We start from the raw sequence: 16,794 nt of genomic DNA on the forward strand, positions 1-16,794 counted from the left end.
TAGTAAAGAAATGGAGAGGGAAGATATAGTGAATTTGATGATGAGTATAACAACCCGGCCCCCAACAAGTACCCTTATCGTCTCTTCAATTCTCTCTCGTCTAGCTTGTTCACTTCTTCTCTCTTCTTATAATCGCTTTTAGGCTTTTAGTGATCATATTTATAAATGATCATCTCATCTTCTTAATTCCTCATCTTCATTATCGTATTCGGAATTGGCGGAAGAGATATCATATCCTTAATTAATGGGTGGCAATGGCATGTCGAATTCTTCTTCTTCTTCAGAGCTGTTTCAATTAGTTGATGAGAAAGATTCGAAAGTGGCGGTTGAATTCAACAACATTTTGTTAAGATCATCTACTCTGGAATTCAACTCATCAGATGATCATGGCTGCCTAATTGCCTCTTCTTCATTATCACAACAACAAAACAAGAAAGACGGGAAATGTGAAGGTGGTGGTGGTGGTGCTGTTTCTTCTTCTTCGTCTACTGTTTCTGTTTCTGTTTCTGATTCTGATGAAGAGGTAGTGGTCAATAAGATGCGAGATGCAGCAGCAGCAAGAACAAGGACAAGAACAAGAACGCTTGCAGGAGAATTGGAAGCGGATGCGGACGATGATGACGGGTTCAGAACACCAACATCTTTGGATCACAGAATCCCAGCGATCCAACAATGCCCACCTGCACCAAGGAAACCCAAGTCCTCTCCCAAAAGAAAAGCTTCTTCTTCTTCTTCGTCTTCTTCATCCACCCGCCGCCAACTCTTCCTGTTGGATCTCTCTCAAGAGATTGAATCTCTCTTCCCGCCAGCCCTTCTAGCCGATCTTGGCCGTAAGATCAAGAAAATTCGTAGAGGAGACGATGACACCAATTGATTTAATTTCCTCTCTCTCTCTCTCTCTCTTTTTATTTCCATCTCTTCATATATATCTATAATCTACATTATCCATTTCTAATTTGTAATTGGTAAGGAAAAATTGTGATTTACTGCGTGGGAATTAATAATCCCACAAAACATATGAGCACTACACACTTCCACAGTCTGGTACTCCTTGATAATGCTGCTGCTTCTTCAGTTAGTCATTCTTTTTTTCTAATTTTCTTTTAGTTTTCTTCTCTGGATTCTTCCCCATTTTGAACGGGTTCGTCAGATCTTCGCTGGGTGTTGTCGGGCATCTGTGCTGGTCAACCAAGGAAGCCAATACCAAATGAGTGAGACCCAGACCCAGACCCTGATCTGAATTTGTAAAGTTAAAGATCAAAGCTGAAGTCCAGGTAGGGGCGAGACAGCATCCTCTATCTCTGCTGCTCTTGCAGGTTCTTTTCTTTTGTCATCAAGGTGCTACCTATCTTGATTATAGGAAGAAGAAAAAATGGATTTATATACTCTTAGACTGTAATGAAAATTGGGGTGTTTTAATTTGGTGATCAGAATTATAAGAGGCTGACTTGCCTTTGCTTGTTCAGTAACATTCCTTCAAGTCTCTTTGGATTTCCTTCCACAAAATTAATACCCCAAAACAAGAAAAAAAAAATTTGCAGTTGAAGGTTCATGGTTTTTATAATTTGCCGCAACACTCAAATATTTCTTCTTTTCTGTGTTTATTATTATTATTATCGTTCTTATTAGGCCTTCTCTCAACTCAAAACTCTTTTTATCATTTTCCCAAAAGGAAAACAAACATCCCTACATGGTCATTCTCCAATTGATAAGGATTTTCTCAGATCTCAAAAATACCTACCCTTCACTTAAAAAATCTATCTCAAAAGTAAAAGAAGAAACATAAAAATAAGAAAAGTTGAATTAGTACCCAGATATGAGTAGTTAAAAGTCAAAACTTAAAACTACTTTTATGTTTGTCCATTAAAGGCTAGCTGGAGGAGCTGGATCGAGAGGAGGCGTTGTTAGTAGGATTTTTTTTTTTTTTTTTTTTTGGATCTATTCCTCCACAAGGAAGGAATCTGCAATTAGAATACTGTTTGGGAAATTGTTCCAACGCATATATGCATAAATTCTTCTCTATGTTAACTGAATTTTAGTAGTTTACTGCTTTTGAGTTTTGGCACCTTCTTGAGTGGTCCTTCCATGGTAGTTTGGCAAGAAAATTTTGTCTTATGAGTCACTAGTGGTCCTTCCATGGTTCCATTCTCAATGAATTCCAAGTAAAATAGTTGTTTGGTCCCGACTCTACCCAGATTGAGTTTGGATTTGGACCTCGTGCCCTTAATTTTTTTTTATTCTTCATTCTTAATTCTTGTTCCCTTTTGTGTAAGGTCGAAAATATCCTTCTTAAATCTAATCAGACAGTCTTATCCAATTGTCGGTGAAGAGATTCATCATTGGTGGTGAAGAGAAGCTAGGTCTTAAAAGGGGAAAAGGTGTGCATGACGACACCAACGGAGTGCAGATTCTAGCATGTGTCCTCTCACGTAATGAGATGTAGGGTTCACATTGATACACTCCCCTCTTTGAACCTATCAGGTCCCTATATGGATGATACCATTCTCTACACACTGTCATTGGTGTGCCTTGCAGATTCTTCCCCAAACTTAAACTTATGTGGTGAGGAACCCTTTCAATCATAAAAATAAATATAGGAGAAAGAACTATGAAAGACAACATGACCCCTACGACCGGACACAGAAGAAAACCCAAGTCAAAGTTGAAGAAAAGAAGAAGAATAAGGTTCGGGAAGAAGACATACCGGTTGCAAAGTCAAAGTTCTTCCTTTCGTGTGTGTTTCATCCGACACTGATGACTTGAAACGGTTTGGGTAGAAAACTATCGGGCATCAAGGCTTATTTGTTTCACGCCTTTTGATTCGGATTGTAAAATCATAAAATAGTTTGCTCTGTAAAACTTGTTCTGAGAGTATATTTGGGCCAGTCTGATTCTTGAGAGCATGAAATCAGATCAATGCAGTCATAAACCCTGAAATGGATAAAAATCAAGGTTTAACACAATAGTAACCAACAGGGAAACAGGACTGAAGATAGGAGGCCTCATTAACACTCGGACAAAGTTCAGTGTCATTCTATGGAGGTTTATTTGTAAAGGAAGCAGAAACAAGACTCATGAAGAGCTTGGAAAGCATTTTTACACCATGTCCTATCTCCTAGGCTTCTCATGAACAAGAGTATTATTTTTATTTATTATTATTTTTTTTTAACTACACAAAATTTGATTGGAAAAAGTCTATAATCTTTCAGAACTCTTAAGTCGAAACCAAATACCAAAAAGTTTAGGAACAAGATGAAACGAGACTGAGAAAACCATGGTGTCTATCAATTACAGAGAAGGACCAGTTTTATAGAGCCACAATCTCTGACCATGTGATTGATTAATGGCACAATTAAGCTTCCTTAATTGGTCAATTACTGGTCCCAACAAAGTAAAATGCATAAACAAATAAGGGAGAAAAATTAAATTAGGAATACAATTCAACCATAAAAGAGTTTTGTGTGCTGTAGATACCCCACCCCACTGTTCTCTATTTCTCTTCGGGTCTACTCGTAAAGATGCTTAACAGGTTAGGATTCTACTGTATGTGTGGTTGCAATAGAGCTGGATGCTCTCAACCCCGGTAACAGAATGATCTTTAAATTAGAACCTAAGCCTACTTAGTTTGCACTAACCATAAAGGTTATAATGTCCAGCAGAATACGAGATCAATCTTCAGTGTTACCTCAGACCTGCCCTCTGATTGCTCTCCTTCCAAACTAGAAGGTACTTGAATTCCCTGCTCAGTTTTGATGACCTTCCTACTAATGCTACATGACAGTTCTACAGGAATAGCATTTTTACAATATTTACCTCTTTCAACTCCAAAGTTGAACTCACACAGTCTCCACTTTTAAAGCCTTCTTAATGAAGGATTACGATGATGCATCATCCTATGTGCTAAGTAAAGAATGACCTAGATACGACATCCTTACTTTCTATGTAAATACCTACACTCTTAGGAACAGCCAAAATGCATATTTCCCTGGAAAATTTGGCAACACTGTGAGAGAAGCAAACAAACTGGACTATGTACCAAGCAAGGAATAAATTCAGTAAAATCTTCACAAGCCGTATGGAAGTATTTCCTATATTGATTACTATAAGCTTTCCCTTCAGGCTACTGATGGTATGGTCCCAGACTCCCTGATTACCTTTGGTGGAAAGTTAGTAAGGCATTATGATATTGCAAGAAATGAGAAAAAATGAAAAAAAAAAAAAACAGATTGATCAGTAGGCTTACAGATGTGAGATAACAAATCTTATATATAAGGGAGTATTCAACTTTCTCCATCAATTCACCCCCCCTTTCTGCATAGCATAGGCTGTTTCTATGGTTTTCCATGATATCTTTAAACTATCCAGAACTTTGTTCAGAAGTGATGTGATGAGTGGTGAGTCTTAAAATTCATTCTCACTATTTATTTCTGTATTTTGGTTTCCACCTTTCGTCACCCCCTCCCTTTTTTTTCCCCTTTTTCACCTACTCTCTCTTTAGAAATTCTGCAAAAAATCTTGAGTCTGTCCTAAACTTTGTTCTAAAGAAATCTGAAGAAGAATGAGGTCTAGGTGGTTTAGAAATTCTCTGGCCTTAGTTCTCTTAGTTTTCATTTACAGACCTGTTTGTTTCATTGTAAATTTTTCCGTGCAAATGATACTTTACATGTTTCTACTTTTTCCAGACATTTTTTTTGTATTTTACACTAATATTTGTTTCCTTGCTTATCATGCATGTAGTTTTAGGGTTTGCGTAGGTGCATCATGAGCATTAAGCTTATATATGCAAATTTCTAACGTTTGTTTTGTAGCTCTTGCCGAAAGGTAATGTTCATATCCCTTTTCCTTTTCTTGTTTACTGTTATTCGCAATCCAAGTTATTTATAGTGTCTATTGACATTGAAACACCTATCATCTAAGAAGCATAGTATCAAAGTGTCGCCATGGCGTCCAGGCTCCATGGTTGCCTTGGACACCTTGGGCGCCTTGCCGCCATGGCGGTGTCGCCTTGAACTTTGACCCTCTAAAACGCCATGGTCGCTTTCCCGCCTTGATAACTATGCTAAGAAGGTCGGCTATTACGTCTGGCAAACAAGGATGAGAAAAATCCTATTTTACAGAAAATTTTTCCTTTTCCACCTTTTTACATGGAAACAAATGGAGCCCTACGTAATGGATGTAACATGTTGGATGCCAGGAATATTTTTGACAAATGGAATGAGATTGAGGACAAGCAAACAGTGGGAAGTGAGAGTGATGCAGATACTCAACAGAAGAAAGAAGAGGAAGATAGGGTCTGCGACAGCAATAAGGAGCAGAACCTCATCTTACCTTTTTTTTTTTTAGGGTGGGGGAATAGGGAGGGGGAAAGGTACCAGCCAGGAGACTCGAACTCAAGACCTCTTGGTGAGCATGGGCATGAAGCGCACCACAGCTCACCAACTGCACTAGGCATGGTTTAAACCACTTTTCTGGTCCACACCAAGGTTTCTGTTCCCCTGTTTTCGTTCAATTTAAGTTGTTTTATTATTTATTTCTTTCCATCGTATGAGTAGGATTCTTATTTGCTTATGCCTACATAGATGCATTAACCAGAGACATTCAAGGTCAGATCCCTTGGTGTGTGCTTTTTGCTGATGATATTGTTTTGATGGATGAAACAAAAGCAGGGATTAACGCCAAGTTGGAATTATGGAGATCAACCTTGGAATCAAAAGATTTTAAGATAATTAGAACAGAAATTGAGTATATGGTGTGTAACTTTAGTTACAATATGACGGATAATGAGGTGGTGAAAATTGATGAAAGGGAGATTCCACAAAGTGACTATTTTAGGTATTTAGGCTCAATCATAAATAAAGAAAGAGAAATAGAGGATGATGTTACACAAAGAATTAAAATAGGATGGATGAAATGGAGAATTAAACAATCCTACAACCGGCTATGAAATATAGTGCAGAATGTTGGGCAGTTAAGAAACATCGTATAGATACTCTCAGTGTAACTGAGATGATGATGTTGGGATGGATGTGCGGTAAAACTAGGAAGGATAAAATAAAGAATGAACAAATTGATGAAAGGGAGATTCCACAAGTGACTATTTTAGTTATTTAGGCTCAATCAGAAATAAAGAAAGAGAAATAGAGGATGATGTTACACAAAGAATTAAAATAGGATGGATGAAGTGGAGAGATGCGTCTGGAGTATTGTGTGATTCCTTTAAAACTTAAAGGAAAATTTTATAGGACAATCATACAACCGGCTATGAAGTATAGTGCAGAATGTTGGGCAGTTAAGAAACATCATATAGATAAACTCAGTGTAACTGAGATGACGATGTTGAGAATTGAGATGGATGTGCGGTAAAACTACGAAGGATAAAATAAAGAATGAACAAATTAGATCTGATTTCAGTGAAGCTCCAATACATGATAAGCTGTGAGAAGGTTGTTTGAGGTGGCATGGCTATGTACAACAAAGGCCTTTAGATGCACTAGTATGAAAGAGTGATTTGATTAAGATAGAAGGAGCTAAAAGTGCTAGGGGCAGACCTAAAATGAATTTTGCAGAAGTGGTGAGGAAAGCCAAGGGCAAAACTAATAAGACTTTGGGAGAAGTGATGAGGAAAGACATGCATAGCTTAGGCCTTGTATCAGGTATGACTTTGAATAGAGCCGATTAAAGGGTAACGATCCATGTAGCCAACCCCATTTAGTTGGGATAAGGCTGAGTTGAATTGAGTTGAGTTGTATGAGTAGAATTCTTAGATTGTTTTATTATATTTTTTAGTTGAGTCTAAACGGTAAATCCCTAATTGGCTGTTAGCTTTCCTAAGTCTTGCCTAAATCTATATTGACATTAAGTTATAAAATACTGTAGGAGCTACAGCTCCCCACGATTTGAGATTGGAATAAAAGCTGGCTTTTCTGCTTTGTATGGTTCTGTCGTGATTCAGATCCAACACTACTGTGGTGATTCAAAAAGCTTGATTGGTGGTGATTTCAAAGTCATATCCTTTCTTCTTCTGATCTTCTTTACCTTTCTGCTATCCTTCAGTTCACCAATCCAAGTAAGTATCCATACATAATATTTCTGCATCTTCTTCCAATTGAATGCTATTTTGTCCAGCTGATTCTGATCTTTTTCTATTTGTTATTCTGAGTTTCTTCTTCAATTTTGCTTTCATAAAAATTCAACCTTGTATTAAATTCTGTTCCCTTATTTTGATTGGGATTTCTGAATATCTTCAAGATCTGAACCCTGATTTCAAATCTGTCTTCAGGACTTACCATCGGTTGTAACTCTTGTCTGATTTCTGCATTAAAATCCAATATTGCTGCAGTTCTCTGAGAATCCTAATCTCAGTTTCTGTAACTCTTATCTGATTTCTGCATCCTATACTCTTGGGTTTACTGGTTCTTTATTGCTATTATCTCAGTTTATAATGCATTATTAACTACTGATTTCAGTCTCCTAAATCTCCCATCGATTCCTCTGCTTTGACCTATCCTACTCTCAATAGGAACCCGCCATTGGATTGTCTTGAGATTTCAATATTTTATTCTACCCTAAAAATCAAGCCATCAACCAGGATATTGCTCAGATTTAATCTGTTGAGTTGGTTCAATCAGAGTTCTCCTGAAATTTGAAATTTTCCCTTGTCTGCAATCCTGCTTCTTTGCTGGAATAATGAATCCTATCTTTAGGAACTTCAGACCACATTAAAGAGAAGGTGAAAAAGCAAAGGGAAAGACAAACATGACAAATTTTGTCTTGAAACCATGCCTAGTAAAAAGAGAATCTTCAAAGTTCAATTGATGCAGGACACTTGGGGGCTGCTCCTATAAGCCCTAGCCCAGGCCCAATTAGATACTCCAAGGGATATCATCTCAGGCCCAAGCCCAAGCCCTACCAGCCCTGCATTTAGTTTTTATTTCAGTTATTGCTATAGAAGTAGTTATTAGAGGACAGTTTTGCTGTAGAAGTAGTTGCTAGGGAGCTATTTTCTGCAATTTTTTTGATTTTGAGTTTTTAAAAGGCTGTATTTTGAGAAGGAATGGGGAACAGAATTGAGTAATGGAAAGAATGAATTGAGTTTCTGGCTGTGTGTGTGTGCACCCTCCTCCCCCCCCCCCCCCTTCTTCATCTTCTTCTCTTTTCTCCCCACAACTCTGATCCCCCCTCTTCTTCTTCTCACGGTTTCTTCTCTTTTCCCCCTGCAATTCTGATGTCCTTCCTGGATTCTCTTACCTGGGTGAATCTCTCTTCTTCTTCTTCTTCTTCTTCTCCTGCGTGGCTAAAGCTTTCTTCCCCACCATCTTGCAAGATCTCTCCTTCTCTCGAATTCTTCTCCCTTTCAATCTCTCTTCCCCTCTTATCTTTCTACTCCTATCTAAGTTCTCTTATCTTGTTCCCTTCCCTGTTCTGGAAACCCCAAGCCAAAACTCCAAAATACTCATATACAACTACCTTATCCTCTTTACCATAACATCCATTGAACCCCTTTACCCACACGATTGCAACAACCAATCGTTCCATATTATTCCATCTTATCCCAAGTTGGAATGACGAACAACACCGGAGATGCTGCAACAGTAATGGCGTCTGACTTCGACATTCCACCCAACAATATTGAGAGGATGTGCTGTTTCAAGATTTCATCTCCTTTTCTTGTGAATTATCGGAGCTTTTGAACGGCATGGATGTGCAGCAGACGGACTGGTTTCCCGGATTTATCCAAACTCAAGGTCGAGTTTTTTTAAAGCAAGGGAGAGTTGATGCAGGACGTTTGGGGGCTGCTCCTACTAGCCCTAGCCCAGGCCCAGGCCCAATTAGATACTCCAAGGGATACCATCTCAGGCCCAAGCCCAAACCCTACCAGCCCTGCATTTAGTTTTTATTTTAGTTATTGCTGTAGAAGTAGTTATTAGAGGACAGTTATTACTGTAGAAGTAGTTGTTAGGGAGTTATTTTCTGCAATTTTTTTGATTTTGAGTTTTTAAAAGACTGTATTTTGAGAAGGAATGGGGAACAGAATTGAATAATGGAAAGAATGAATCGAGTTTCTGGCTGTGTGCATGTGCACTCTCCTTCCCCCCCCCCCCTCCTTCTCACGGCTTCTTCTCTTTTCCCCCTGCAATTCTGATTTTCCCTCTTCTTCTTATTCTTCTTCTACTGTTTCTTCTTCTCACGGTTTCTCCTCTTCCCCTTGCAATTCTGATTTTCTTCCTGGATTCTCTTTCTTCCTTACCCCTTCCCCCATTATCAATCCCATCCAAGTCATTATAGTGGATACTGGTTTGAACAATTGCTAGACACCTAAAATGCCAATATTTAATATACGGACCATAGTTGTGCCTAGGTGCCCCGCGCCTAGGCATCCAGGCTCTTTCTTGGGCCCAAGAAGACAGTATGCCTTGTTGACACTTCACAAGTTTTAGTTGATTTAGGCTTATTGTTTTATTTTTTGATGAATATGCTTATATTATATCCTATACTTTGTTTATTATATATTGGTTTTCTCATATTAGGTCATTACCAGCATAATTCTATCGTATTGCATTGATATGGCTTCTATCTTGCATATAAGCATAATTATATAAAATTATCATTACTATATTACCTATGGTCATATATTGCACGCCTAGGGCACCTAGATGGCCCTTGATGAGATTTGCTTGTCTGAAAAGACAAACACTATAAACTAGAATTGCAGTGAACTAGAAAACTAAGCAATAGGGGCAGAAACTACATGGAGTTAGAACTAACAAACCTACATCTGATGGGAGATGAAATTAATATAGAATGGAGGCCCTATGAGGGTGACTATATGGTAAAAATATTAAAGAGAGTTAACAGTCGGATGGACAGAAACTTGCTAGGACAGAAAATAGAAAGTCAAGAAAACAACAAAATAGCAAGTTAAGAAAATTAAATAACTCATGATCTAACCATCCGATGAGCACCATATTAAAGTCAAAATGGAGTAGGAAGGGAGGAGAACAACATGGTTTAATTTCAGCCCAAGTTGATGGTCACTGGTCAGGTTCTCAGAAACTGTTGACTGAAGGTTAGATTATGTTGCTGTCCAATCAGACATATAAACAGTGCTGGAAACTAACAGAACCTAAAGAGAAATTAACAGTATTAGGAATTAAATAAACACAAAGAAAAAGGGTCAAAGATCGCCTAAGAGTTGACTGCAATAGTGAGGAATAGCCAGAAAGTACAAGAAGTTATAACACTCCATTACAATAGAAGGCCAAGCTGACCAGCAAACCAACAGAAAGCCCTCAAGCAGAAATAGATTGTAAAATTACAAGGGATAATTAATTCCAGGACACCATCTTGGCCTAACTACTCATAGCTTGGCTACTAGATCCAGCAATTCATTTGCAGATCTTGGTTTGTACTGGAACGAGAAGTTCACATGCACAGCCAAATGCATTATTTTCCTAATGATATTGACATACATTTTCTATTTTATTTTTCATGATCCTGATGAAGAGATTTATTCTACCATTTTCCAATACAAATTATTCCAAAATACTAGTTTCCGACCCATGTTCATAGCCTTGTCTTGTCTATGGGCTCTAATCTATCCATCAAACACTCTTTGGACACCTTTGATCATTGACACCTATGATACAATACTTTTAGAATCATTAGCAGTGGAAACTGATATGGTAGGTTATATACGACCTCCAATATGGTATAACACTACGTAAAGATCATTGGATCAAAACTTTAGAACTTAAACACATAACTTGTAGATTCATTGTATTATCATTTTACGAAAATGATTCCCAGTCTCAACCAGGTAGTGTAGCCTTGGCTGTCAACCATCGGTTCCATAACCATTTGTTTGGAGATGTGGATATGTACTTGGTTTCTCATGCATTGCATGGGTTTCCTGCCAGCCAGATGCTAAAATATGTTGTTTGCCATGGAAGAATATGCCCAATAGCTAGAACAAAACATTCGTGGGACATATCAAGATATAGATGTCAGTGTATAGAAATGTAGCATGAGTTCAGTAGATCTAGAAGGAACTAAAAGACATACCTGAGAAAAAGACCTGCGCACCTCATTCTAGGATCACCAAAATACTTTTCTCCATTTTTATAGAAGTCAGTAGAAGTGTACATTGCAGGGAGCTGCCAGAAATTAGGAACTATAAGCTGACTATGAAAGGTTTACCGCAGCAACAATCACAGTGCAGCATTATAGAATCCATCCATGAGTGTTAACATTAATATTCCTAAGCATTATCTTCCGGACAAGAATCCCTAGATGCAAGTTCCAAATCTTCATCATCGTCTTCATCCTCATCAGAATCATCAACAGCAACCGGTTGGCACTAAAATCCAACTCTACACCATTCATTCACCTGCCTCACAAATTGTCCCTGCACACGAGGTCTTCTTTCAGCAAGTTGTTTTCAGTTGACATACTAATGTAGAAGGGGTTCAACTAAGTACCACTCTACAGTAGGATCGATAATAGTTGCAGCAGAACACCAAAATAGAAACTAAATCAGAATTAGTAACATAGTGAATAAGGACCAAACCAGCAGCAGGAATGGCTCCAAAGTAGGATCGAGTAAAGGCCTAGGCAAGGGTAGCTTGTGCTTCAAATATCAGCCAATTCTAATGGCTGGTTGTGAAGTTATTCAAGTCTGAAGTTTGCAGCAGATTCTGGGCAGAACTGAGATCGCAGGTGCAGCAGTCCTTCACTTGATTGTGTAAACAGCAGCAGCAGTATTTGGTGATGATTGTGCATTGAGTCAAGTCTTCAAAGAGTTCTCCAGCAGCAGTTTATTATTGTAGTCACAAGATGGCAGCAACAGTAGGGGTCGATTGGAAGAACAAAAAAAGAAAATAGAAGAATAGATAGAAAGGAGGATAGGGATAGGACTTAGGAGTGGGGTAGGCTATCTCAGCCTTGGGGTCTCTCACCCACAGCTATCTCAGCTGTTGAAAGGCAAATTCTTTCTCAGAATTAGAGGCAATTTGTAAATTTCATTAATAAATTGGTGGCTCTTTCTTACAATGGGTGCCAATTTTATAGCTTAGGCAAGCTTACAAAATAGAAAGTAAGAAAAGAGAAACTTCCTAAAATAAATCAGAAAGTAGGAAATTAGAAACTAATGGAAAATAGAAACTACTAAGGCTTTATAGGATCCAGCCTTCTAAGCAAACAAGGAAACAAAAATAGAAACTAACAAATATTAGAAGCTACCTAAATGAAACAAAATAAACTTTCTAAAACTGAAAATAGAAACTAAACTATGGCAGCAATAGGATAGAATCTTTCTCCACTTAATGGGCCCACAAGATCTTCTAAAAAGCATCCCTACACAAGGCAAATATGGGTTGTGACACTATTCACATTAACAGTGTGTTGGTCTTTTTTTCTTCATATTTCGATCTACATCAACTCTTCCCCACTTAAAAGAAACTCATCCTAGAGTTTTATAGAACTTAAGGACAAGTTTGGTGTGGTGCGTGTCCAGTTTCAGCCCAAAACAATACTCTAGTAGATCACGGATGTTTGGAATGTAATATTCGAGGCGAGGAGCTTTCTCTTCAAAATATTCAGGTGGGATCAAGAACTCTATGTGATCAACTTCGATAACAGAAGTCATGTCCATTGGGTCGTCCACGAGCATGTCTTCAACCTTCTCTACTTCAAATTCAAGCTTTTAAGTTCTTCCTTGTCATTCACAGTCTCCTCAATGGTTTCTTCAACCGCCTTGTCAACTGTAGTGCCAAGTTCCACATCGTCCTCTGCCTCAACTTTGCTTGTTTCAAATTCTTCAATGAAAGCCTCGACATTCGAAACATCATCGGCTGACTCTTCCTTGACAACTGAAATTTCTGGAACGTCTTCAACATTAACCTGACTTCATGTTCTAGTTCTTTGATTTGAGGTTTCTTCTTTTCTTGCTCTTCCATCTTCAAAACTTCAACGACTGCCACGGTAGCATCTGTTGGAGGTGGAGGATGGTGGAGAACAAATGTGGCTTTAAACGTTTGCTCAAAAGAGGCCATTTGGTCTATTAGTTGCTTCGTGCTCTCTTCAAGTGTAAGTGGCTTTTGGGGGTAATATTATCAAAGGGAGAGCCTTTTGCGCATATGTTCCGGTACCTACTTGTTCTGCAACTCGTACTTGATCTCTTCCGAAGTCCTAGGTTCACATCTTCTAGCTCTAAGTCTCTCTTCATGGAGTTTCCACCATTGTTTAGTATAACCAGTCAATCAGGAGTAAACAAACCTAAGCTTCCGCTCCTCTGTTGGGTTGTACCAGTCAAAATATTCCTCTAGAGAATCCAACCAATCAAGAAAGAAGAATAGATCCATCTATCCAGCAAAGTAAGGAACTTCTAACTTCATTTTCATTGTATTAACATCAACCTAGCTAGGAGGTGATAGGCTCTGATACCAAATAATGCAGAAAGAGTTCAACTAAGAACCACTCTACAGTAGGATCGATAATAGTTGCAACAAAACACCAAAATAGAAACTAAATCAGAATTAGTAGCTTAGTGAATAAGGACCAAACCAGCAGCAGGAATGACTCCAAAGTAGGATCGAGTGAAGGCCTAGGCAAGGGTGGTTTGTGCTCCAAATATCAGCCCCAAATGCATAGAGGCAAGGGTGCTAACCCCAAATGGTACCCAACACCCACTGGTTACTCTAACTGTGTCCAGATGCAACTAGACAACTCAACCAAAAATAATTGGGCTTATAACAATGCCCTACAGTCAAACCACATCTAGCATAGGTCCATGACAGTATGAACCTATCTAGCATGTACAATGAATACATAAATCAAATGAGACATGCCAATAGGTAAAAAGATGCTCACAACATGCATTGTCTCTAAATCTAGTATCCTGAAAATGAAACTGGGATGCTCTGGTAGCTCGCTGGAATCTTCAACTTCTCCAATGCCATGAAGAACTGGAATCTTCAGGTGTGTACAGTGCTCTAAGATCCCTAGATGGTACCTGATAATAGAGCAACCACCTGTCTTCTTCCCTCTCCCTCTCCTTTCTTCTTCCCTTTGCTCTTCTTTTCTTTTCCTTTTCCTTTCCTTTCTCCTTCTTCTTCCTCTTCCTCATTCTTTTCTTCTTCTTCCTCTTTCCTTTTCTTTCTCTTGCATTTTCTACTCATAAAAACAGTAATGAAGCCATCTCCACCATATTAACAGCTTCAATGAAGCTTCACAAATCCAAGAGCATAGATGGTGATGGGTTTAAACCGTATGCAACAAAGGGGAAAGGGATTTTCTTCAATTTTCACGACCAAAGGCTACAACCCCACTATCCTTGCCTTCACAACGTGTACAGCTAAGAGCCATGAGAGATTTGTAAGATGGATGACCCCAAAAGGCATTGAATGAGGGAGATATTGTATTTTGAAGTTGGGCCATTCAGAGGGCTTAAAATGGAATCAACAGAGGGTGTCTGTTGTGTGCGTTGAGCATTGGAGCAGCTCTTGATTTTGTGTTGCGCCGGTGCATGGGTGCGTGCATTAAAATCTGTCAGATCTGGATCTCCAAGTACACGAAGAAACAAAGACGTCGGATTGAGTCAAGCATCGTCAGACGGTCAGTGTATTTTGCACTTGATTGTGGCCATCAGATCAGGATCGCGTAACTAAGCGATCTTCGGCGTCTGACTGTGGCAAGCCGCGTTTCAACCTGTCATTGGTCGGATCAGTACGGCCAACTCCTAGCCATTCAATCTACAGAAAAGAAGCAAGAACATTTTCGACCGTAGGATTGTGCGAGCTTCCAACACCGACACGTGGCAAAGACATGTGCCAAAAGAAAAGAATCTCCCGTATCGCACACAATATGACAATGATACATGATATAATAGCAATCCGAGGCATTAACCCAATGTGACGCTGCGTATCAACCATCATGCGCTCCACCAGTCTGAGATGCCGATATGGCATCTTTGTGCGGTACGTGGTACATCACGAAACACTATAACATGGCTAGGGGTGGTTTGCTTCTGTAATACGTGGCCTACCGCACAAGATACACACGACCAATTACGAGTCACAAAATGGAATCTTGCGCAACAGACTTGTTTGATGAAGTATGGGCACGTCACCCACTTGTTTCTATAAAATGAATGCCCCACCATGGGCCAAGGGCCAAAGGAGCGTGCATTCTACGCCATGCGCACGCGGACTAAGCCTTGTTGGGGCCGCACCCGGATGGCCGTACCATGCTACGTGCGTGGCCCCAACACATGGCCACCCAGCTCGCAGGCCTGCTGCTGCCCTACCACATGGCTGCCATGTTAGGCACCAGTAGCCACGCTGTACTGCCATGCATATTGTCATGCCACATGGAACTGTGAAGCCACCAGCATTTCAGCCCCACCTCAATTTCTCTCTACTTTTCTCTCTCCTTAGAGAGGCTTCATATGTGACTCTCTTGAACCTAGCCACTTGGCTATGTGACCATGCCATCTTGCAACCTCAAGTACCACATCATCAACTGGCCTCATGTACATGCCAACAATGCACCCTTGCTTTCATGTATCACAAAATCCACAAAAACTCTTCAAATTTGCTTCTAATCTGTGCAACTGCACGAAAATTGCAATATCTTGATCATCTGGCATCGAAACGACATGTTTCCAATTGCGTTGGAAAGACGACTCGATTCTCTACATTTCTCATGTAAAATACTCTACCCAGATCTGCCATTTGACCCTGCAAAAATGTCGGTGAACCCATTGCCAATACAAAATCCTATGAATTTTGGAAGCATATAACCTTCACCCAAGGCTGTCCAAAGCTGCCAAACACTGTAAAACACTGAGGTAAGGTGTCCCATTCTACCACATAAGATCGGATGCTTCTACATCATTGCCAAGTGTCCAAAATACCCTTGTGAGCTATATCAACACACCACTAACCTCTGTGACTAACACAATCACCAAAATACCCCTGGATGTTGACTGTCGCTTGTCCAAGCCATCAGTACTCTGTAAAATTATAGAAATGCCCCTATAATGTTGTCCATGCAGGATGCATGTAAATGACAAAATTTCTTCTGAATGACTCCTAATCACTGTGGGACCTCTGTGTACACTGTCAAACCCCAGTAATACTATTACTAAACTATAAATATTGTAAGAATTGTTAGGGATGCTGGGAACACTGTCCAGTCACTGCGTACACTGCCATAAGTCTACCAACTCAACCAGAAGGCTACATGTGTTGTACTAACCACTGTAAGTCTATAACTGCCCTGGACTACCACTATAAACTCCATATAACACTGTGATGCACCAAGATGCACTGTGTTGACAACTGTGTTGACAACAATGACAACCAACACACAGTCATTGCCATCTACAATGTGTGTTCAACACACTAGTCATCTAGAAAGTTGTTGTAGAGAATTGAGAAGATATGATTAAGTATAAGAATAGAAGAATATCTTCACAATGCAAACAAGCAACAGCAAAAGAAAAGAAATTAATTAACTATGATTAGAATGCTTCTGCGCCACTACCAGGATACTTCAACTCTTAAGTGGATACTGCAGCTTGTGAAATCCCTTGAACTCCATCAAAGAATTAAGAGGGCAATATCTTGAGAAGAATCATTCAGAAATTCATAGAAGCTTCTACTAGGGTTTAGAAGGATAACTTTGCTTGGAAATAGTGAGTCTATGACAAATAATAAAATCGTCCATGATTTCCAGAAGATAGCCAAGGGGTCACCGTGACAAATAATGACCCAGTGTTTTCTATTCATGGTGCAC

At 39.4% G+C, this 16,794-nt stretch overlaps 1 protein-coding gene across 1 annotated transcript; it reads left to right on the forward strand.

Moving 5' to 3' along the window:
- Window positions 1-244: 244 nt before the first annotated feature.
- LOC122649442 (cyclin-dependent protein kinase inhibitor SMR3-like) lies at window positions 245-874 on the forward strand. The gene is made up of 2 exons (XM_043842608.1): window positions 245-469; window positions 524-874. Exons 1-2 carry the CDS (start codon window positions 245-247, stop codon window positions 872-874), a joined length of 576 nt encoding a protein of 191 aa, XP_043698543.1.
- The last annotated feature ends 15,920 nt before the right edge of the window (window positions 875-16,794 follow it).

Source organism: Telopea speciosissima, chromosome 2 (assembly GCF_018873765.1).
Source record: "Telopea speciosissima isolate NSW1024214 ecotype Mountain lineage chromosome 2, Tspe_v1, whole genome shotgun sequence".
Taxonomy (NCBI): domain Eukaryota; kingdom Viridiplantae; phylum Streptophyta; class Magnoliopsida; order Proteales; family Proteaceae; genus Telopea; species Telopea speciosissima.

What these genes read in the sequence shown, in the direction of transcription:
- LOC122649442 (XM_043842608.1), top strand. Translation starts at nt 245, where the DNA reads ATGGGTGGCAATGGCATGTCGAATTCTTCTTCTTCTTCAGAGCTGTTT. An exon ending in AAGGTGGTGGTGGTGGTGCT is followed by an intron (nt 470 to 523) that starts GTTTCTTCTTCT and finishes TCTGATGAAGAG; the next exon opens with GTAGTGGTCAATAAGATGCG.